The sequence below is a fragment of the Agelaius phoeniceus genome, chromosome 4 (genome assembly GCF_051311805.1).
Source record: "Agelaius phoeniceus isolate bAgePho1 chromosome 4, bAgePho1.hap1, whole genome shotgun sequence".
NCBI classification, from domain to species: Eukaryota; Metazoa; Chordata; class Aves; order Passeriformes; family Icteridae; genus Agelaius; species Agelaius phoeniceus.
In genome coordinates this window covers 13,622,308-13,646,445 of record NC_135268.1, presented here as the reverse complement: position 1 = coordinate 13,646,445, position 24,138 = coordinate 13,622,308, and the positions used below count along the sequence as shown (strand labels likewise).

Below are 24,138 nucleotides of genomic sequence, written 5' to 3'. Positions count from 1 at the left end.
AGGAGAAACAGTGGCATACAAGAGTAATTTCCACATTTCATTGAATCCAAATGACAAATACTTTTCCTCAAAGGAAGAGGAGGATATGCCTTTAGAGAGGGTAGGGTGGGAATAGGAGAAGGAGAGTAGAACTTTTCCAAGTTCAGAACACACCTTAGGAATTGCTAAAGGTATAAACGCACTTAGAGTTCTAACAGTGACTGTCCAAGCCAGCTGAGATCTTGGCTGATGGTGGTTTGGTAAACATCAGGTCCAGGGACATGAGTAATACATACAGAGAAAGGATCTTCCTCTGAGGAAGAAGATTGATCTGGGTGGGAAGTGATTACAAATCACTACTTCAAAATGTCCAGTCACTTTCTTCTGAAGAGTTAAAGATTAGCTTCATCCTTTTCTCCTAAAGCACCAGGGTGAATTGCAAGTGCACTAGGAAGTTAGCGTGCAGAGGAGATATGATTCAGTGTATAAATACCAAGAGAGTTAGGCAGAGATTTACACTCCTGAACGATGGTATTTTAAATGTTAAGTTCACAAAATCCAAGATACCCGTATAGTGCTTTCCAAAAGTGCTGTAATTCTTTAGGCAAGCTACAGAGGCTTAAAACAATATGAATTCTGTCTTTGTACCACTGGGCCTTTAAAAATTTAGAGAGCTACTTGTGAGCGCTTGGAAAAATCCAAGGTGCAAGTTCCCAAACTCTCCCTGTCACACAAGTATTCTGGTTTGCTGTTACATATCTGTGAGGAATGGGAGAGGGCAAACAGGTCATACCTGAAGCATTTGTTTGACCAGCTGCTAACTCATGATCAGTGTTACAAAATTCACCGGAGTTAAAGGAAGTTCTCTATGGCAGGAATTCCCAACAAATCAATATAATGTAAATTATTCCCTTTCCATTTCACATGGGAATGAAACAACATGAAATGAAGGAAAGAAGAGGAAAATCCAGTGACTAGAAAAATCAGTTTGATTTCCCTATAAATCATTACCTTCCAGCACAGTGTTCCCAAGCAGGGAAAGTAGATGCTGGAATTTGAGGCCAATGCACCCTCTTTGTCTCCTCATAGCTGTTGTGCATTGCACCATCTCAGTGCCTCTGAGTTCAGGACCTTGTTCTCTTTGGATCTACATCCAGTGCTGAGGTGTGACTCCATTGATTTTAATTTATTCCTGATTTACACCAGTAGGGGGGTGATTAGAACTGCAATGCCCATGGAATGTTCCATAGGGTTGCTAATTTTTCTTCACTTAAATTCTTGAAAAGATGATATCTTTGGAAAAGCTGTCATTATTTTATCCTTCCCTCCCAAGCAGGTATACCCCAGAACACAGGCTTCTAGATTTGGGACAGCTGAGGCGATAGAGGCTGCCAAAGAGGAGGCTGGGGGGTAAGGAAGGGAGCATAAGCAAGTGCTACTCCCAAAGATCTTCTCCAGTCCTTTCCCTATTCTCAACTACTCTTCCTGCTCAGTCCTGGAAGTCTTGGCTTTGTCACACTAAATAAAATATTTTTCTGAGTAACTCTTTTGTTCATGCATTGTAATAGGTTTTCAGTTACATATGATGATTAATGAAAAAAGGTATCTATCTAATAGGAAAGACAATACATGGTAATACCATGTATTGCAATACTGCAATACTGGAAAGTCCCTGAGTAATCCTACTGCAATTAGTTTTTTCCTTAAAAATGCAATTAATGCAATTAAAATGGTCTCTTCTGTTCTTTGAAAAAGTTGCTGAGTAGCCTGAATACCCTGACAGTGTTTCAGGCAGCATCCTGTCCATTTCTTCTTTATCTTTTTTTTTTCCCCCAATACTACTTCCCCTTCTGGAGATGATTTCATTTCCTGTGCAGTTACTACATACATGGGGAAAACCCAGGAATACACAAAGACAGATATTTTCCATCAAATTTGATCAGTAAATGGCTTTTGTTGTATTGTGAATCTGCCAAAGGGCACAGAAAGGAAGAACTGCAATTCTGGAGTCCTTCAAAGTGCTAAAAAATGTGAATCAAGTTCTGAGTCAACCACAAATATTCTGCTGGAAGCTCAGGGAGTGCTGAAGCAAGGCTCAGCATCTCCATTAGTGAATTTCAGATGTGCAGCTGCAAGCGTGGAGTATTAAATGCACAGCACCAGGACCTAGAAGAGCCAGCAGGATGAACACTGGCAAATCAAGCTGGCTGACAGAAAATTCAGGAGAGAGAGAGAGAAGTGCTCACAATGACTTTCGATGTGTGATATGATTGTGTAGCTGCTTGTGCAGCAGGGACATCCACGTTCCGTGTGCTCTCGAGACAGAGCTCCAAGGTGCCTCACCTGCCTCTGAACCAGAGATCTCATCAGCAGGGCAGGTGGAAAAAACCATTCACCAGCTGAGATGTTGCAACTGTGATTCTCTGCAGCAAGAATCATGGGCTGCACGGAAAATACAGGAATAGGGATCATCATCTCCTGTGTTCTGAGGAAATAATGCTGTGGTCCAGCAGAGCTCTGCCTCTCATCCTTGTTCTCAGAAGACTGTGCAATTTTATGACTAATTAATACTCCTTCCTTAAACCACTTGCATAGTGACCTTTGTAACACCTGCCCAGTGCAGGACTGATTTGGCAAAGACCCTTCACTCCATACCCAGGACTTCTAGAAGTAAACACTTACTATTTCCATTTTTTAAAAATGAAGGTAAATATCAAACAGAAGCAGTTTCAGGAAGTGGGGAGGCAGCCACACAAATTTCAGTGAGCCTCTTCTGAGATGGAGGGCTCAGCAAAACAAGTTGGGCTTGCAGAATTGCACATTAACTAAACAAAAGAGAATTAATATTTTTGCACAGGACTGATCAGACATTGCAGAAGCTCATAGAAGACAGATAATAAAAGTGAATCTCATGGTTACATTTCTAATTAGCCCTTTATTCTATATTTTTCATGTAAAAGTCATTCAGTGAGAAAGCTGGCAAACTTAAAATCTTGTGGAGTTTGCTGATATCTAATTAAGGAATAGTAGTGGGGAAAGACATAGAGTTATGGCATTTGTAACTATAATTAATTCTTTGTTTGGCCCTCTCAAGTCTATCAAGGAAAGGTTCGCAATAGAGACTATCTCACTGCTAAAACACAGATAAAACTAAAGATCCCAAATGCCAGGGAAAAACCCACAAAGATGTTGAAGTATTTTCCTATTGCAGATCAAAAATATGAAGAGATTTTGCTTACAGGGTCACAGTAGCATAAGAAATTAAGAGGAAGAGTTTGCCTAAAGGAAATGTAAAGCAAAAGAGGACTACCCTTTCCTGTGGAACATAACACTCTTTCAAAAAACCCCATCAGGTCACAGGGACTGACTCAGCTGCTCAGCAATTTTAAAATCATCTTTTACATGTTTGGATGTAAAATTCCAGGCATGAGGCAGAATTACTAAAGATAGTAGTGAACAGTCATTAAGGGAAACGAGGACAGGGCACTGCAAGGATCCCCCCCAGGGGAAAGAAATTCCTCACTGTTTATGTGGGCATAAGGAAATGTAAATTTCCTGGGCATTTGAGTCATAGAAGGGCAGAGGCACACAGAAAATTGTCTGAGAACTGCGGTATTTTCACTTGGGTACCTCAGCCTCTCTCTGGCCCTTTGTTTTCTATAGTATAACTGATGTGGAAGCCTTGATTAGTGGAATTACTGAATCCTATGCCTACTGTAGCACCTCCAGGTTGATCTGAACTAACCCTACATGTACCAGTTTGCCATGTGATTTGGACAGGGACTGTTGAACCACATACCAGTGTCAGAAGTCGACACAGGACAGCCTGTGTGTCATATACTGCTGATAAGCATCAGTACTCAGAAATCTTATCACTTGGTAGCTGTTAAGGCACTCTCCTGCCAAGAAAGTGGAAGCTTCTCAATAACTGTATTCATGACCCTTATGACAAAAAGGTGTTTATACAGCTGGAGGACATCAGATATCGTTTATGACACTCATATTTAAGGCTTAGCAATGGCTCTCTTCAGTCAGAGTGTGTGTGAACTTAATTCAAAGTGTGTGAGCAGCTCTTAATTCACCCACCTCACGTCTCCAAAACAAGATCCTTATAAATCAATTGGAACAGCAGCCGCTTTCTTTGGCCCAAATCACACAGTTTACAATAAAACATGTGACCTTTTCATTCAGAGTTCACCTCTTCTGACTTCTCTCTGTAATCACAGGAGATATTTTATCTTTGTGGACTGTAAGTTTTTGCAGGCCACTCCTGAGCACTCTGCTCCCTACATCATAGCTTACAAGTAAGAAGAACAGCCTCCAGTGCTCAGTTGTCCCACTGCTCCATATCAAGATTTTTTATGCTGTAATCATGATGTTGTCTCTGATAGACGTAAAACACCTAAGCCCTTTCTTTATATTTGAGTAAAATGCACAGACCCACAAACATCTGCTCTGTCTGCACCAAGAAAGCAGAAATGGCATTTCCTTAAAACCAAACAGGCAGAAGGTTTTTCACAAAGAGGACGAAGGATAAAAGCTTCATTGCATATAGAGTCCAGAAAGAATATCTTCTTACTTGGAATACAGAAAATAATTTGTGAAATTAAAGAGGAATAACAGTTTGTTGGAAATATTTGGGAAAAAAATCCACACTCCTTAGGCCCTGCAATTCATCCTTCCATTTTCTCCTTGTATGCAGGCTAGAAGACTTTTCCATTGATGCTCTAGTTTGCATTTCTGTAAACAGCTTGCTCTGCATGGAAATGGATTGTGAGGGGAAAATAAAAAGTCCAGAGATAGGAAAAAATGATCCAGTCTGTTGGACAGGACAACACTTGATAAAAAGAGGTTAACCTCTTTTTAAGGTTAAAAAGGGGTTTTTTTGTAAGGTTTAAAAAGAGGTTAACCTGGAGACATGATAAAGCCTACAGAAGCTAGTGGAAATCAAGGATAAGGATCAATATCTACTTCTTGTAATCCCGTAAAAGAATCAGGAGGCAGCACATGAAACCAGAATCAGAGTGCTAGGGATAAGTCTCAAAGACACTTAGTCTTTTCTTACACATTCCTAGACACCTGCTGATTGCCATGGTAGAAGAGGACAATCCCCAGGCAGACCTCAGGTCAGACAAGCAAGGGCTGTGATGAGGGGTTTTTCTGTTTATCTCTTAGCTAATCCAGCTGTATTTGCTGCATGCTGTAAAGTGACAGGGAAACCAGGTGCTTAATTCCATAACTTCTGGAATAGCTACTGTTCAGATCATGTGCTCTAAGGCAATTTATAAACTACAGACAGTGATAGATATGATGATAGGAACTGGAATTCAGTCTGGCATATGTAAGTCTCTGAGACGTCCATGATCAGTCAGAGAAAAATAACATGCATTCATTCATATTTGGCCCTATGTTTTGTTCCTTTGACTTCTCCATTACCTGGCAGAGGAACAGTAATGAGAGTTCTTAATGTTTAACCCAAATAAGGCCTAGTTGTATTTGTATTTGTCTGTACTGTTGAAAGAAATGGTTGAACACCTCTGACATTGTCAGAATAATCCTTCTTCATGATCCCATCTTCAGTTTTCTTTATTTCCCTCATAATCAGAAGAAATCCTCTCACTTTATTTCAGAAGCAGAATCCTCCAGCAGCTTTTAGAATTTTCCTTTGCCCAAATTCAAAGCAGCAAATAACTAAGAAGTTTCTGCTTCAGAAGAAGAAGTCATCCTCAAAAAACAAAATCCACCTTAGGTTAGACAAAGGAATTCATTGTATCATATTTACATATTCTGTGTGTTCTCAATAGTTCTACAGAGTCTCAGTGGTACTATTGCTTATTTCAGTGAAACTAGATTTGAATTCATCAAAAGAATACTGTAAATATTTCTGGTAAAGTTATCTCAGCATATAAAACAGTTTTTAAAATGTACATGAATATAAGGACATGGAGAGCTAGTATCTATAATTTTTAGAATTATTGGCTCCTGCTTCTGTCATATCTTACAACAGAAAAATATAAATTGAAAAAATAAAATTGAAGTCCAAAGACACAGAGATAGAAAATCACAGAGCAAATGCCTTTGAGCTGTGGTAGAAAGTCACAAGGAGGACACAAGTACACATAAAAATTATTCCAAGAAATTACAAACTCTCTACAGACTCCACACAGGTCACTGCAGGGCGATTCTACATGTCTTTACTTCATAAAGTGCTTTCTATGAGTGAGAAGCAGCTTTGTGGTCACCAAGGGAAAGGGGCTTACCCACTCACCTGTGACTCAGAGCTCAGCAGCATCTCGCAGGTTCGGAGTTTCCCGGGTATGACCCCCCGTGATGCTGGAGTGCCCCGGCTGGCCAGGCAGGATATAAACACAGCCTGCCCCGAAGCACAGGCACTTGTCAGCTGGGATCTCCCAGAGCTCACTCCACCACACAACCAGGCCCAGGCCACACCAGGAAGACACTCTCTTACATCATGATTGGCAAGACTGTGGCTTCTGTGCTGATCCTGCTCCTGATCTCAGCGCTTGGAACACAAGGTAAAGAAACTTTTCCTCGAGCTCTGCTGACTAATGGCCAGAGCAAATGCTGGTGGGGAGACACTGTGCTGTCCTACCAGTGCAGCAAAGGGCTCTCCCAGTGCTGTCAGCAAAAACCCCCATCTTGTGCTTCCTGTGAAAATACTGAACGACTCCACTGCTTTTGTTTTCCAGGTGAGGCGGTGCCACGCTCGGCCATTGAACTCCGGTGCCAGTGCATAAGCACCCATTCCAAGTTCATCCATCCCAAGTTCATCCAAAACGTGAACCTCACCCCCAGCGGACCTCACTGCAAAAATGTTGAAGTCATGTGAGTGTTTTGCAAAACCTTCCTGATTACTTAACAAGAAGGAAGCAGATTTTGCTCTTGATAGCGTGCAAGTGTTCTGTGAGCAGTGTGAGCAGCCCGTAGAAGCAGCTGCTCAGAAAACAGGACAGCAACATTCCCTGCTCCTACAGATGATGTGCTACCTGTTGGGAACTGAGTGTTGTTTTGCCAATCTCTACTTGTTGAACGCATGCAATATTTTGACCTAAATTCTCAGTCATCAGGCAGCAAATAACTTTCTAAAACTCTGAATTCCACTGGCTTGTGAAAATGCATGGAGCCATGCTGAGCAAGAGATAAAAAACATTCTTTTTAAGGGCTAGGTCAAAAAAATGATCACACTTCTGCTCAAGTCAATGATAAAAACTACCATTAGCATACAAATTGTTCCAGTTACTTTCCAGAACTTTTTCTGTAAGTAACCAAGTTCCTATGGACTGGTAGTTCCTCTGGACTGGGCAGTACAATTTCTGAATCAAGATGGAAAGATTTAACTCTTCAGTGAAAGACTGATACCAAGCCAGTTTGGGGAAAAAAGCAGTTTTGAAGAGAGGGAGAGTCCTGCAGATGGCTTAATGCATCAAATAGATATGAGAAGATACTAAACCAGTGAAAATGATCCCTTTATGTTAGGCTATAGCCTCGGTTTATACAGCCTAAAGTGGAACGTGTCAGTGTATGCGTAGAATGATGTTATTATGAGAGAAAGGAGACATTGCCTTGCATTTCACTGAACAGCCCTTTTCCCTTCCTTTCTTCCCTGTTGCAGAGCTACCCTGAAAAATGGCAGAGAAGTGTGCCTGGAGCCCAGTGCTCCCTGGGTGAAGCTGATCATCAAGGCAATTCTGGACAAGTGAGTAATTTCTCCTCAATAAGCACAGCTTATTGAAAACCGGCATTTTAATTGAACTACCAAACACAGACGGGTGTGAAGAGCTCCAAAATTGTCTCCTCGGGCAGTTATTACCTTTGTATTCACTAATTGTGACAAACACTGTGATTGCTTTGAGCCTTAATTACAGCATTAGCTATTGAAGCCTTACTGTGCCACACATCTCTGGGAAGGTTACCATCCTCTCCCTTAAGGCAGAAGCATTTTGGAAACCTCCAGCGCAAGTGCTCAGACAATCTGAGCATTAACTGACTGGTTTTCTCCTGCTTGCAGTGGCAGAAAGCAGCAATCAGTTTTCCAAACTACTGGCACATAGATAAGTGGGGGGAAAAACAGGCTCCAGTTGTCAAGTGAAGTATCAAATGATGGAAATGCACTGCTGTTGAATCATTTTGGGAATGTTATGACATACCAGTGTCCATTGGGTTCTGTCACAGCTTTTCAGGGTCTTGGGTACAGAAGCAGAGAGTGGTGGATTTCAGCTGACACCAGCAAATCTTACCTGTTGTATGGTTGATTTTTAATAGCTTCCTTTTCCATCTTCTTTCTTTCTAGGGCCGACACCAAACCTGAGACAGAGTCCTAAAACAAAGAAGAAAAATGTCCTGACTTCTCCAGCAAGGCAAAAATAGCGAAGACACTCACCCAGCTTCTGACAGTTCACCTCCTCCTGCCTCCTACATTCACAATGTCACATCATTTAGAATATGGATTTGCTGGTTTGTAGTTAGTTGACAACAATACTTTTAGTCTTTTAAATGGGTCTCATTATGCAGGAAAGAAACCACTGCCACCTCAACAAGAAGGCAGGAGAAATGGCTTGTGAAGGAATATGGAGATGATTCTGGAATAATTTTTGCTAAACACAGCTGGAACAGTGCAGTGCATGCCCAGTGGAACTTCCACTAAATGATTCATTCCCTTTGTGCTAACAGTTTAGGAAAAGACCAGCAACAATTTCTCCCCAGCAAAGCATGGGCAAGTAACTTCAACTGCACCTGGGTCACTGGCACTCACAGTGGGGTACTGGCTGAAGAGGGGAGTTCCACAATTAACACATCAAAATTCTTGTACACCGGGTTTGTGTCATAATTTTCAAGATATTATTTATTGTGAGTGAGTGTTGTGAAGGTATAAACATATATTTTAATGCCATCGTTTGGCTAGAAAAAAAAAATATTTATTTATTTATAGAATAATATTTATTTATTTATTTATTGAAGATTTTTATGTTTACCTACCTAATAAATACTTGTTGAAATGTTTTCCCTTTGATATTGTTTGTTATTAATTTCCTCGTTGGAACAGAGAACTGAAAAAAAGAGGAAGCCTTTTCTCTCAGTTTGTATCACATAGGGGGTTCCAAGAAGGGCAAGGGGAGGATCTGATTTGTGGGAGCCAGCAAATTGAAACAGCATATTGCTGCCTCTGTAAAGTGTAGATAATGAGAGGAATTATGAAAGTTATCTACTGTCTTCCTCTTTCCTGTCAGTGTTTTCAGAAGTCTGGACAATAAAATTCCCAGATAGTAATGACCACATACTGGTTAGTCACAGAAATCACAAGGCCATAGCAGTGAGGTGCTCTGACAGCAGAGCACCTGAGAACATGGCAGTGAACAAGGGGTTTCATTAGCTTAAAGAAACAGGGAAATCTGATAAACATTAAGGAAGTCACTGAGCATCCTCCCTAACTCCTGTTAGGAGGGAGGACTACATCAGGGGAAATCCTAAGAAACAGAGCTCCAATTATATGGCCTTATATCTACCTGCAACAGAGCAATTTACAGATGAATGTTGAAATTCAAGCAGCAAACACTTGTGAAGTGGGAAAGCTGAGCAAATATTTTGATATTTGTTTAGGTTTGGTCTTTTCCAACAAGGAGCCACTCCATATTCTGCACAATCATCTCATGTTTGCTCACGGTGCAAGACATAAAAGGAGTTTTTGGCAGTGTTTGAGCAAGTTCTTGTGCAAGAGGATAACTATTCTGACCACATTTTCCTCCCTGTCCCCATATTTGCCCCTGTCCCACTGCACAGCATTGTACAGGCTGCTAGTCCTCAGAATGCGAAGGAGTCAAGGTTTCTCAAAGAGACAGGTTTTGCTCAGACTTGTCTTACAAGTCTAAGCCTTCCTGTAAATAATCCTGAGGGATTTTTATAAGATATCTCCTTTCAGAGATGTAATTTGGAGATAAGGATGTTGCAAGTATCAGACAAGAATGGGGAGAGGTTGGGAAAGACCACTTGATCTGCACAGCCGTAAAAATCTGGGTGTATCCTAAAGGACTGACATCACTTTTAGTGTAATACAGATAGGCATAACCTCTGACACCAGCAAAATCCCAGTCAGGTTACTGGGAGCTGAACTACAGCTGAGAAAGGGCTTTTCTCATCAGTTCTTCTGTCCAAAATGTCAGCAATGGCTGCACTTGTAGGACCCTGGGCAGAGCATCTGAACCTTCCTCCGTAGGCTCATTGGTACCTCACGGGTAAAAATTCCAACATATCACATCTCTGTTCTGTGTGCAGTCACAGAATACCTTCCTTAGAAGGACAACAAGCAGTCTCATGCTTCCAAAAATGTGTTTTTGTGCTCTTGGAGACTGCTAAGTGAAGCACTGTGGCTCTTCTGACTTGGTGTCAACCTTCACCAGACTGGGCTGCTCTTCCTTGTCTGTAGAAGTCACTTATGACATGTGTTTATCTGCTGTCTTAAACACCTGTGATTATTCTAAATGCATGAGGTTAGAAAGAAAAACAAGCAACTTCCTAAGTGTTTATTTTAACCAAGTATCCTTACAGCCCTTACTGCCAGATACTTTCTCCTTTCATATTATGAACAGATTAAAGTCTCAGAAGAGCTTAAGTGACTTTGGTGATGATGCCTCAGTCATTTTAAGCTCATCATTTCCTGCTTAATGACTATAGAGACTTCTCAGTACAGAATAAAGCATCTAAATCCCTTTAGCCAAACTGAAAAAGACAAAATCCTTTCAGAGAGCAGGAGAAACTAGTTGAGTCTTGTCTTCATAAAACACTGACCAAATAACTTCAACCAATTCATATCAAAATATAGTGTGCAAGATTGGGATGAAAAGTTCTTGTAATTATGCTGGGTAAATGTTTGTGCACAAGGCACTTCAGCATGATGCAAAGAGCTGAACAGAAGTCCTATATGCACAGAGGAGGGAAAAAGTCTCTTTATTTTGGCTCGGAGAGATGTCTGGTAATGTTGTATTGATTTCCAAGTGCAAGCTTAGCGTTGTTGGCTAATGCCAGTACTCCATGGAGAAGTGCAAACAGAAAGTGATGGATAACAAGAACAATTTAAAGAATAATTGAAAATATACAGCAGCAAAAGGCAGGAAAGTTTGAAGTGCCACTGAATGGACTGTACAGAGGTTTGGGTTTCTTATGCAATGCTCTCCTGTGTTAGGAAACCTGCATGTGCAGATCCCACCTCTCAGCACTCAGGCTGCTGGGAGTGCACCTTTCAGATATAAAACCTGATGGGAAACAGCACCAGAGCAGGACCTCTGTCAAGAAGAAAATCTGCACAGCAATGGATGGCAAATCTGTTGCTGTCACTTTGGTTCTCTACTTGGTCTCAATGGCAGGGTCAGAAGGTAAGAAAATTATTTATTAAAAATCATGTAAGCAATTAATCAGTATACACATGCAAATGCAAGTGGGCTTATGCTATGTCCATGATGACTTTTTGCAAGAGAAGTGCATCCTCAGTAAACTGTCATTCAGAAGTAAAAAGGATCATTTGTACCTGTTAGGATGCTGTGGATGTTTCCAGGAGTAAAATATGCTTCTGTCTGCAAATGAATTTATTCCTATGCCACAATATATATGCTTCTCTCTAGATTTTAATAAGTGCTTGAATTAAAATAGGACCTTTTTCCCTAAATATGTCAATAAAGATCTTCTTTTACAAATGACAATTTTATCCTTTTTGCAATTTTATTCTTAGTAGGCAGGTTGATGACAGAGCAAGAATTATCCTGTTTGCAAGAAAGAATAAGGAATATCTTATTTTTATCTGCCATGATCAAATGATCATGGCAGAACCTTAGCAATCCAAGTTTAAATTCAAATGCACCTGCACATCAACAGCTCTGAAAACGCAGCTGCTGTGTTGTGCAGATGCAATTACTTTTATCTTAGCATGCAGCAAATCAGAGTGTCTGAGAAACAAGAATGAGGCTACAGGAGAGAATGCAGTTTGCTTTACGGGGGGGCAAATAAAAACACTGTTCATGTACCCAGAGATAACAGAATTTTGTTCCACAGGTAAGGCCCTGGAGAACACAGATGAAAGAGGCTCCCAATGCCAGTGCGTAAGCACTCATTCCAAGTTCATCCCTCCCAGGACTATTCAGGATGTGAGATTAAGCCAAAGAGGACCTCACTGCAAACATGTGGAAATCATGTGAGCATTTTTCCTCAACAGCACCTTGCTTCCTACAGGAGGAACCAACCCAGCATTTCTCATCCTTTTTACTCAAGTACTTTGAGTGGCAGGATGTTTCCCTAGCAAGCCTCAGAGACATCAAGTATCAGGAATGAGGCCTTATGTCCAAAGGAATAAGTTATTTCCCAGCCAGTGTTACAAGCAGCTTCCAGACAGTATCTTAATTCTCTTTCTGTCATCTTACTTATGAACAACATCAGAGGGCAGAATCAGATTCCCACAACACAGAACACAATTAATAACTTAGACATTGAAGAATCAATCAAAGATACAAGCTTGATCCTCTTGACATGAATTAAAACTCTGCATGTGGCAAAGTTTGAAATGCCCCAAGTTATTCCTTGTGTCAGAATTTCACATGGAGCATTTCCCTGTTTGAGGAGTGAGGAATTTGGATTATACTCCATGTGGGTATGAAACAAAAGCCACAGCAAGCTTCATTTAATACCACTCCTGGAGCTATTTACAGGAACCAGGGCAGTGCAGTCAGTAAACAGAAAGGCTCTGTCAGGCTTTTATGCTTTCACTATGGTTTCTTAAGCAAATAATGGTTATACAATTATACCCTCTGTGCAGCACTGCATGGCATCCTGTTCCAACTCACTGGACATTGGTAATTTAAGCCAGGCTTGGTTAAAAGAAATACTTTTAAAGATAATTAAGTTCCCAAAAGATCTGCTAAAGAGTGGCCAGATAGAGAACTGAAACCAAATAGAAAATTCATTAGGTTCATCATAAGATTGTAGCATAAACACCTGTACTGACATCATTCATAAAAACCCCCAAACACATGAGACAAAACCAAACAAGTCCTTCATCTAGTGGCTAAGAGAAATTTGCAGCCATTAGCAGAATTGTGAGGGACACGCCTGGCCCTAACTCCTGTGCTCCTTTCCTGGCAGAGCTACGCTGAGAGATGGCAGGGAAGTGTGTGTGGAGCCCGCTGCGCCCTGGATCCGGCTCGCTGTAAAGACTCTGCTGGCCAGGTGAGCTGTTCCCTTTCCTGGAACACCTGCACCTAAAAGCTAATTTTAGAAGGCTACTTAAATTCTTGGCATGCAAATGTTCACCCTCTTCAGGCATAGGTAATTCTTTCTATCAGTTCTCTCTAAAGCAATATTTCTACATGCCTGAGGAGTGAAACAGTTTCCTTTGATATCTTCCTGGTGTGTTAAACAACGCAAAAGGCCATGGCTATGATGCCCCTAAACCTCTGCTGACAGACAGCACATTTTGTGTGTTCGACACCTCCAAAAATCAAGATCTTAAAAACTCACTTCTTCTTTCTGGGTATAATTCAGACAGGCAGCTGGCATTTCCAAGATCTTTCACTGCTGAAGACAGGGACAATCAAATCCCTACTGTGCACACAGGCAGATGAAAGTTCTTTCTGTGGGAGCAGTTCATGCATGAACAGTTTTGGTTTTGGTTTTCTTTTCTTTGCACAAATGTCCATTGGTTGGTACAGTAAAAATAAGTAATTAATGATTGGTGAGCACTTACTGCTCTCCCTTAGCTTGTATTAATAGTAATTGTTTCTTTATTTCTGAATTTACTTTATACTTAATCTAATTACAGGGCCAGGGACAATGTTGAGTCACCAGTCAAAGAAAAGTCAAGGAAGAATAAACCTTGGATTTCTGCAAGGATATGAAATGAGAGAAAACATTGCTGCTGAGAATGCCATAATTTCTGATGAGAATGCCCCCTCTGCTACATCACTACAGTTGATTATTTTTCTTTCCCTGAGATGGTTGCTGATTCATGCTATTTTCTTTGCTGTTGCTCTCTCTTAACTTCTGTCTGTGATAGATCAAGAAGCTCAAGGTTAATGAAAGTGTTTAAGTGTTGTAAGGATGAGAATAAGCAAGATGAAGTTAGTTACCCCTAAATGGCCTGACTGAAACAGAAAGAGAATGGATACAATTAGCAAACACATGAATAAACACATAATAAAGAAGCATCTGTGTAGCTTTGAAGGAAGTCATCTCTCACACACTTGTTGCAGTTGTTTGAAGATGAAAACAGGACAGTATGGACAGATGTGGCAGGTTTCACAGGCAGAGCCAAACTGCCTTTCTGAAATGCTTTCACAGCCCTCACTAAACATTGGAAATAATGAGGCAAAGAACATGTCTTGGAAATGGATAAGTAACAGGTGAATACATGGAGATGAAGGGCAGAATGAAAAGATCAATTTATCAATTTTCATTGATGAAGGGACATCACCCATGGACTCTTACACCACCTTGTGTGAGGTCCTGCTAGGTTTGGCCATCCCACACAGGATCTGGGAAGGTCATTTGCCATGAGCTGAAGTACTCTGGTGATGCTAAATGATGATGTGAAAACAAGGCTTATCTATGAAGAACTGCAGAAGGACCTTGGAAGAGTTGCTGATTATGCAACAAACTACTAGGTGAAATTCCCTGCAGGAAGTAGCCGAAGTGATTGACATAGGAAAAAAATTAGAGATCCTACAGAAGTAAAACATTCTAGGCTGACCTTCAGCACACAGGAGAGAGATCTCAGGGTGATGCTGGGTGCACAATAGGAATACCAGATCAGGAATGAAGAGTGTTTGTAAGTGACAAAATGGGATTTGACTGGGTGTAAGGAAGGTGCAAGCAAGCATGGGCTGATACCTGAAATACCTCCTGTCTCATCAACAGTTCCAAGTCACTGTAAGCCTCGGGGTAAAGACTGGGAGCTCAGGGCTTTCAGAAGGGAGCAGCTAAAAATAGAGACACTACCTCACCCTTGTTACTTCTGTTTGTTGTGCTGCAGTTTCCACTCACAGACAGGAAGATGCAGGCAGAAAGACACACATACACGTATATACCAAGAGAAGTTTAGAAGTCATCTTTCCAAAGAAAAAAACACATTATTTACTTCAATATAACAAAAAATATTAGGTCAATATTTTTCTCTCCCGTTAGTTCACAGATTAGTCTGAGTTGGAAGGGACCCAGAAGGATCATCAAGTCAACTCTTAAGTGAAAGTCCAATATGGGGATTGAACCTGTGACCTTGGCATTATGAGCACCATGTTCTATCTGACACCCTAACAGACCACATTTTTTGTTATATAAAAGGATTTTGCAGCTTACATATTTATTCTGTGTTGTTTTTCCAGGGTCATGGTGAATGGTTACATGGCTTAACACTACTGCTGATATGTCAATTCCCATTGATTTATTGTTAATTTCTTTCTACAGTCAAAAAGATGTTTTGTCTTAGTGACTTGATTCACACTGTTTATGGCTGACCATATAAATCTGATTTCTGAGGTAGAAAGCGCTGAAGTGCAGATTCTAGCAGCATTGATCAGACTAGGCACACATGGTGAGAGTGATGGAGGACTCAAAAATGCCATGAGTGCCCTGTGGGGGTCAGTTTTGTGATCCCCAGGGTGGGCAGTGGGGTTTGGAGTTTCACCCCCAGCAGGCCCCTCGTGGAAGCAGCTCAGGACTCAGATGTGAATCCATGAGCTGACTGAACACCTCCACTGTTCCTTCCTGCAGCTGCACCACCAGGCTTTGGTGAGCAGCAAGGTTTTACCTGTCCATCAACCTGAGATCCATTGGATCATCAAATTTACATATTACAGCTTTTACACCAAACACATCTCAGTTATAAGAGTGAGAGATGAGGGTGTGATGTGTGTTATGGCCACTGACCGCCTCTAATTTAATCAAAAGTTCCTGGCACAAACTTCATCAAACTCACCATGTGTTTCCTCCTGCCACTTCCAGGTCCTACTTGCATAGTCAGAAAATGCCTCTGGCCCAGCTGATGAGAGGCAGATGCAAGATAAGCAATAAATGCAGCCTTATAGGGCAGGTAAAGCCCAAGTGCTGGTGCCTAACAATTCTCTAGGTGGACTTAGTATCTCTTCTGTTCATAGCACATAGATAAATTTTATTTGTAGTAGGTATATTTGTTAATATTTTCTAGTATTTTATGTTAACACTGCAGGTGATACTAATGCATCCTTTTCTTGTATTACTTTACACCTTATATTAATATTTTCAATGCATTTTCATGTTGAGTTAGAGCAAATGAAGCATTTCATGGAATCCACAACAAATTTTTTAGTGGAAGCTACAATACAGAATTGAATCTTTTCAAGCAGAGCTGAAATACTTATCAAAAATGAATATGCAGTAACATACTACTGTTTTTATAAATACATACATTAAAAGGCAAATCAACCTAAAAGCTGCTACTTTGTGATTCCAGAGGGATTCAGGAAAGTCCAGCACTTGCTGTGATCTGACTAAGGCTACATAACCATCTATATTTAAACACTGAAGTTTGAAAAAACCCCACAAGCTGACCTAATCCTTTCTCCTTTCCTTACTATCACTTCCCCCTATAGCAATTCTTATGTCTAGCAGATATTTTCCTTTTTGCGTGTCTGTTCCCTAACGTTTGCCTCATTGCAGACTTCCACAAGTGTTTGCACAACACTGGGCACAGCTTCTGAGCAGCGGAAGCGATTGTTTCCCAGCTCCTGTATTTGTTCCTTCAGCCCTCTGCAGCTCAAGTAGAATGGCAGCTGAATGCCAAGGCCCTTATGGGCAAAAGGAGGTGGTTTCAGAGGCCAGAGTGAGATTTTCCCTGAGTACAAGAGTAGCTGGAACAGAGGATACACAGGCAGCAGGAGTTGACAGACCAGCTGAAACCTCATTCCAGCAAAAGCTTGGCCTCCTGGGCCTCTGGGTCTGTTTGCACTACTTCTCAAGGGAGAGGATGGAATTTCCCTAAAACAAGACAGACTCTTAATTTTCTCAGGGTAAATTTATCAGCTCAGGAGCTGGAGCATTCCTCTGGACCTGGAGCGACTCAAACAGTTATGGACTGAAGCTCAGCCTCAGTAAACCGTAATCCCCCTTAGTGTGTCCCTTGTGCAGGGGCATCCTTTGCTACATGCAAAGATTAACGGGTCCTAGTCAAGATCCTAAAGATGCCCTTTTGACTGTTGTGCTTATTAGACAACTGATGAGTCACAACAAGCCACTAGTTTCTATCCTGCAACATGGGGAACACAAGCTATATCCTGTCTTAGAACATAGGCACGGGAGGAATTTGCTTCCTTTTCAGCAGTCTTTCAGTAGTCAGACTGTTGTGTAAGTGCTGTTTTGTTCCCTGCCAGCGTGGTTTTTACAGGGTTTAGCATGGAAGGAAGGTCTCTGCTCGCGGCAGTATCAGCTCACTCAGTGACGCCATCCTTCCAAAGGAGCAGCAATTCCATTTGCACAAGTCATCTCTGATGGCTGGCAGGGAAACAAGCTGCCACAATCCCATAATGGATTTGTAGTTGCCATGACAAAAGCCTGGATGAGATCCTGGGCACAGTGCTGAAGGGATGTAGGGAGAGCTTGGGCAAAACATGGCACTCCCAGAAACACAGCTCAGGAGTGCCTGGCCTTTGGGCTTGATCTCATGCCTCAACGTTTTCACACCTCAAATTGTCTCTCTTACTCCCCCTTCACACAGTCCCAATGAAACTGCAACTTTGGTGAAGAAGTGCAGGGATTTATATTCCATTATAAACATCCTGCTCTTTTAGACAGATACTCACTCTTAGTTCAGGGCAGGGCTCATCATAGGTAGAGCAGGCTCTTGGCTTCACTTCTGCCCTGGAGATTTCTGCAGATCCGTTACTGCCACACACAGGAAATAGCTGAGCCTGGTGATCAGGAGCACAAGCACTCACTGATTTCACTTGGGGATTTGAAGGGGAATTCTCTTTTATTTCCTCAATATTAATAACATTTCAGCACACATCAAAATTATATAATAAGGCTGCAAGTAGTAACCAAGAAAAGTGTGATCTCTAATCAAATGTTAATTTAACCTCTGTGTGTGTGCATACATATGTGGAGACACAGAGAGAACTCAAAAGAAAAAAAAAACAGCAAAACCTTCCAAGTAAACTGGTTAAGACTCCAACATCTACAATCTGGCACCAGTGAAACCACACAACATATACATCATAATAGAACATTAGCAATAAAATATAACCCTAAGTTCCTAGCAAAACCCTCTCCTGATTCACATCTTCAGAGAAGTAAATGTATTTTTCATTGAAGTTGTCTAAGAGACACAGCTAAGGAGCAGCACTATCAGGAGTCAGTGTCTTTTGTCAACTTAATAGTCAGCAAGAGTTAGGAGAGACAAAGCTGCTGATCTTTTCCTGGGATAGCCCATGCAGCAATAGTAAACAAATTAATTTTTATCACAAAGTTCCTCTTATCAAGTTAATGATAAGTGGTACACCGGAAACTACAATAAATTATGGGCAAACAAACATTCTTACTGTAAATAAACTGCAATGCTTTACATGCTAAAGATGATTGAGTTTCTATGAAGGCCCCAGATTTGGGAAGAAGTACCTCATTCAATCCACAGATCCCAAAACCACAAAGCTTTGAGTCTGAAGACTACAAGCAGCAAAAGTCACCATGTCAAAAGGACGGTGTTTTTACTGCACTGAAACAGGAGGCTTTCTCCCAATCATACACATTCCAGCTGGGTTTGAAAATACAGATCTTAATTCGAGCAAAAGTTCAGCATTTGACCCCATCCTCCCTTGGAATTTTCTCCCTTGCAAGCTATTATCCCCAGCCACAGCAAATAGAAGCTCAGCATTCATACAACAAGGATCCCTAACAGAAAACTCTGCACAGTGCCATAGCTCTCACTCTTGTGTCCCTTTGCTAGGACCTAGGGTTGCTGTCACTGAAAAGATTTCGGAAAATACTTGTTAAAAATGTCTGGAATTACGGAGGAAACAAAATCAGCTGGGTTCAGCAGGTCATGCTGTTTCACTTGCATATAAAGCTTCCTCTGTTTATCATCCATTAACACGTGTAACATGAAAAGTACAGGCATGATTTTCAAATCCATTCAGAATTCAGCATCTGCTTCCTGCAGAAAGCTTTGAATACTGCAGCGTTTATTAGACACAAAGAATTAGTGATGAATTTACTTTGAACCATGCCCCTTGAACAGACGAAGAAAATAACTAAAATGAAAATATTTTATGTCAAAATAATGCTGAGGTAAAATCATGACCCAGTAAAGAGCTTCTCAGTAATTTCAGCACTGCCTGAATTCCACTCTGATGGCTTGTATCAGGTAAGCAGAAGCTGTCACCATAAGCGGGAATAAGAAATTCAGTATCTCAAGTATAGACCTGATACATCTACAAAGAACAGTTATAACCCTGAAGAAAATAATAAGTGACAAACTATTATTATTATATTATGTATTAACTTATTATATTATTTTAATAAATGTAACTGAAACCATTCTAAAGTTGCATTATTAAATAAGGATATGCTTTAGAAAAAGCACAAAGTTTACAAGTCTACCAAAATAATCAGAATGTGTGACTATCATAGACATATTTTAACAAATTAATGCATTGTATTAATTGCATTTGCAGAATAATTCCTCGTCATCTAGGAAGAAGTTTCACAATAGTCATGTGACTCATTTTTACTGCATCTGGGAAATTCCTGTAACGCAATCTCTGTGCCAGCAGAGTACAGAGGCTGGGCACAAAACGGTATATAAGCAGGAATCAACAGTCCTCACACACAGCAGGAATCAACAATCCTTTGGGACTCCAGCTCACAGAACCAGACCTAAACAGGCCAGCGAAAAACTCCTGTTCAACCATGAACGGCAAACTCGTAGCTGTCCTGGCTCTTTTCCTGATCTCAGCAGCTGTGTCTCAAGGTAAGTAAAGCTTCCCAAAGTCCCCCTGGCTGCAGTTTTGCCGAGGCATCAATTGAGATGCTTGTCCTTGCAGGGTAGCTTTCTATTTGTCTCACTAAGTTAGTCTCTTTTGAGAGATTTTCAGAACCTCTCTTCAGTCAGAAATCTACCATGTAGACCTCAGACTGAAGAGTTACTGACATCTTGTGGAAAATATTTTAAGGGTGCAACTTGCATTTGCTTTATTTCTGTTTCTGCTGAAGTGTATGTGGCTAGAGACAGGTTCTTCTGTGGCTAGAGACAGATTTTTGTTCTGGAGTGCTTTAATATTTCTCTCCCTTCCCACACAAATAACAGTTTATCATCTCATATTTGTTGCTTAGTGACCATGCTGCCTCAAGCAAGTAATACGTAGTTGAAAGGGAGAGCAAACAATTTTAACATAGAACATGGGAAAACCTGCAATTAATGAACAAATCTAGGGCTCTGTCTTCTGCAGAGTGGCCTAAGTTTTTTTATCCAGATATTAAAACAATGCAATTAACCATACTGTGTAGTCAGTATGGTTAGTAACTGCAAAATATGTGGGTTCATTTTTAAAAGATTTATTAATTTAGTTTCCAAAGTAGTTGGGCATCAGTTCCCCTGGAACCCAAGTAACCCTCCCCATAAGATGAGGATTTAGGCAGCTTGGACAAATGCAGTGTTTTAACTGAGAATCTTGTTACAATAGAGCAGCTGTGCTTTATGTCTGATACAAGGACCATAAGAGCACCTGCCAAACCCCAATGTGCCTTTTGTGCTCACAGGCAGGACCCTGGCAAGGATGGGAACCGAGCTGCGGTGCCAGTGCATAGCCACTCATTCCGGGTTCATTCCCCCGAAATCCATTCAGGATGTGAAGCTGACACAGAGCGGCCCCCACTGCAAGAACGTTGAAGTCATGTAAGTAGCTCTGCAAGAGGTTCCCTCCCCTTCCCCTGCACTGCTGCCACTGCTGCTGGGCTTTCAGGCTTCACAAGCACCACAGTCAGCATGCTGACCTCATGCAGCCAGACTTGGCTTTTATTTTGGGAGGGATAGTTTTAAGTGAAACACCCTGTTTTTCAACATCCCTATGACCTTACATATTCCTGAACTGACCATTGTTCAGCTGTCAAGGGACATATGAAATATTTCTAGTAGTGGAATGTGAATTTCATGGACTTGTCAGCTCTTAGTACACAAGGTAACGATGTAGTTTGAATCCTGCATTTATTAGGCAGGCAGACTCAAGGAGAAAAACTAAGTTCCAGTAGGCAGATTTAGGGAAACAGTGAACCAACCTAACCTGGTCTGAACAGCACAAAGGAACTAAAATGTTAAAATTTTTATTCTGCTCAAACAAACCTTTTCACCACTGGAGGTTTCAATAATTGTGTAAGAAAGCTTTAGTAACATAAATGCATCCGAAACAGGTATTCATAAATAGAGGGAAAGATTTTTGGGAATATGTGTCTGCTTTGAGAGCAGACACAGAGACTCACAGTTCAGGATGGTTCTGGACTCTTCAGTTGTATAAAGCAAAACAGCCAAGTCTAACCTGGAGTAGCTGGGATTAATTCATACTATCTGATCTAAAAATGCAAGATTACATTCTGTGAGTAAAACAAATCCATGTAGTAATTTCCTGACTTTTCTTTATTCCCTGTTTTGCAGAGCTACTCTGAAGAATGGCAAAGAGGTGTGCTTGGAGCCCACTGCTCCCTGGGTACAGCTGATTGTAAAGGCAATTATGGCCAGGTAAGTCCCATTACCTTTCTCTCTGCGCAGCTGAGTGGCAAACCTCCCAGAAAAAGCCAGTTTGTAGGATTCTATGGTGATACTTCCCATTCTTTCTTAACCAGATTTAAAGAACAGGGAAGCTTCCTGCTTAACTATAGAATCAGTCTTAGTTTTTCTGGCTGTGCTTCAGGGTCCTTGCTCAAGCTGATATGTCAGTACTAAACCTCTATCAGCAACTCTGTCTGCAGAGAAGCACAGAAGTGTTTTTCTCCCTTTGAAAAATAAGGCTTTAAGAAAGTCATCTCCCCCTTACTTAGTTGCTATTTTTGAGCTAGTGAGGTTCTTGCTGTGAGGAACTGCAGAAGCTTGTGCTGCAGACCTTTCCCAGCTGGACACCAGGCATGCACACAGTGGGATTTCAGCAGTTGCTTTCGAAACATCAACTTTATTCTCCCTGTGTTTCAAGATGGCACAAAGAATGGGAAAGAGACCCCGCACTCTAAACTGTTTGTGATATGCTAAGCAGTGGTAACTTGAACCTTCTTTTAAATTATCCTCTTCTCTCACCTCTTAACAGGGCTCAAAAAAATTCTGACTCTCCACTCTAAGAAACACCAGGACAGAAGAAATCTGGGAACTGTTTCTGCTCCTCTGTCAAGAGAAATATTTGGGAAGAGCTTCATTCAAGCAGTGCACAATCTTCCACATGCTGCATGAGTGTTATGATGTTAATGCTGGATGGTTTTATTTATTTATCTATTTATTTAACTATGTGTATTTAAGGAAGTCTCACTTTGGTCAGTGTTGTCCATGGGACATGCTGCCCTGACACTGAAGGAAAAGTGGTTTGCTGAAGGACATGGAGAACCCTCAGCAGCCACTTGAGCCAAACATATGCAGTGAGGTGCAATGCACCTGCAGCACAGCTTACTCACACTAAGCCTGATCATTTTGCTATTTCACCAGCAAACTGATGAATCCTCCTGCTCCCCTGGAGCGCACCAGTATGTTGTGTCAACAACAGCTTCCTGAACCACAGTCAGCCTGTGGCCAGACTGTGAACTGTAATGCCTCACTTGGAAAACCTAACCTACAGAATGTGTAATGCTCTATTTGGTATTTATGGATTGTGATTTCTGTGGTATTTATAAATGTATTTATTGAGCAGTTTCTATGTAAGAAAGAAAACAGTTATAATTTATTTAATTTTTACTGGATTTTTCATTCCTGCTACCTGTTTGTGGAGAAATATTCACAATCTCATTACTCTGTACTTGATTGTATGTCTAATTAACTACTCCATCAGCTAATGGAAAAAACTGTATTTTACATACCTAGAGTTTGATTATGAGAGTGTAATTATTCCTAAAAATGTACTATTAAAAGTTTTAAATTAAAAAAAAAATTGGTTTTCTGCTTGATCTTTTAAATCTTCTTTAGCTTTATTTGAAAATTCTACTTTATTTTTGCCAGCCTGATTTCTGGAACTGAAATGAAAATTTTTAAGTCCATGGTGCCATAACTTTCTCTGTTATGGTAGCCTGGCACTCCTGACTACACTAACACAGACTCTTAAGGTGGGCTAAGTAGCTCACTCTCCTCTCTTCAGGCTGTTCCAAATCCATGGGGACTGGTGGGGTCTAGGGCAAGGCCCCTTCTTTAATTCCCTTGCAGACAAAAGAGTTTTACTCCCAGATGCCTAAACACCATTAAGTGTCCACTTCAGCCTCACATTTGTAACTACTACAACAAAAGACCACTATCTGACCATCAAAACACGAATTTGCCACCTCTACTTTGGTACCCAAAGAGCAAGCACTTATCCTGGTATAACAACTGCTTCCTATTCTGGTCCCGATATGCAATGTGCTGAACACATGATTCCTCCCTCTCTTAAAAACTTCCCAGAAGGAAATAGGGAATAAGAGAGAAAGGGCATAAGTTTAAAGACTATTGTTTATAACTAGAGTATAACTGGTTTTTTTGAGGGAGGCACACTCTTATTTCACTTTTATCTACAATCTAGATAGTAATAAAACAGCAGAGAGATCAGAGAGATTTTTGCTGGGTAACTTTGTGATCATAAAATAAGACAGCTGTCTCTGGCTTGTTTTTTCTTGAAGACCCTTCTCAGTAAGCTTGATGCCCGTCCTCTCCTTCACCATTGTTATTTTGGCATCAGCTAGAAGAGTTCTGCCACTTTAAACAACGTGTCCTGTGGCCCTCCAGCTATCAGGCCATGCAGAAGCCACGGGGGAGAAGTGCACACTTTGGAGACATGCAGAGCCTGCAGTCAGTGTCTGTCTGGGTACATATGCATGTCTGTGTAACACAGCAGGCAGCTGGCCAGCGGGTGATTAAGGGTCAGACGTTTGCACCACAGGGAAAGGATGGACCCTGAGATTTCACTGCAGCTAACTACA

General features: G+C 41.1%; 3 protein-coding genes across 3 annotated transcripts; all 3 read left to right on the top strand.

The window, feature by feature from the left end:
* Positions 1-6,361: 6,361 nt before the first annotated feature.
* On the top strand, positions 6,362-8,321 carry LOC129120738 (interleukin-8-like). Its single transcript, XM_054633481.2, has 4 exons — positions 6,362-6,515; positions 6,690-6,825; positions 7,613-7,696; positions 8,291-8,321. The coding sequence occupies exons 1-4, from the start codon at positions 6,452-6,454 to the stop codon at positions 8,319-8,321; spliced, it is 315 nt and encodes a 104-aa protein (XP_054489456.2). The 5' UTR covers positions 6,362-6,451.
* A 2,981-nt stretch (positions 8,322-11,302) lies between these two features.
* On the top strand, positions 11,303-14,067 carry LOC129120819 (interleukin-8-like). Its single transcript, XM_054633583.2, has 4 exons — positions 11,303-11,366; positions 12,040-12,178; positions 13,123-13,206; positions 13,799-14,067. Exons 1-4 carry the CDS (start codon positions 11,303-11,305, stop codon positions 13,872-13,874), a joined length of 363 nt encoding a protein of 120 aa, XP_054489558.1. The 3' UTR covers positions 13,875-14,067.
* A 5,708-nt stretch (positions 14,068-19,775) lies between these two features.
* Positions 19,776-22,800, top strand: LOC129120729 (interleukin-8-like). Its single transcript, XM_054633474.2, has 4 exons — positions 19,776-19,972; positions 20,761-20,896; positions 21,650-21,733; positions 22,293-22,800. Exons 1-4 carry the CDS (start codon positions 19,912-19,914, stop codon positions 22,321-22,323), a joined length of 312 nt encoding a protein of 103 aa, XP_054489449.1. The 5' UTR covers positions 19,776-19,911; the 3' UTR covers positions 22,324-22,800.
* Positions 22,801-24,138: the final 1,338 nt, after the last annotated feature.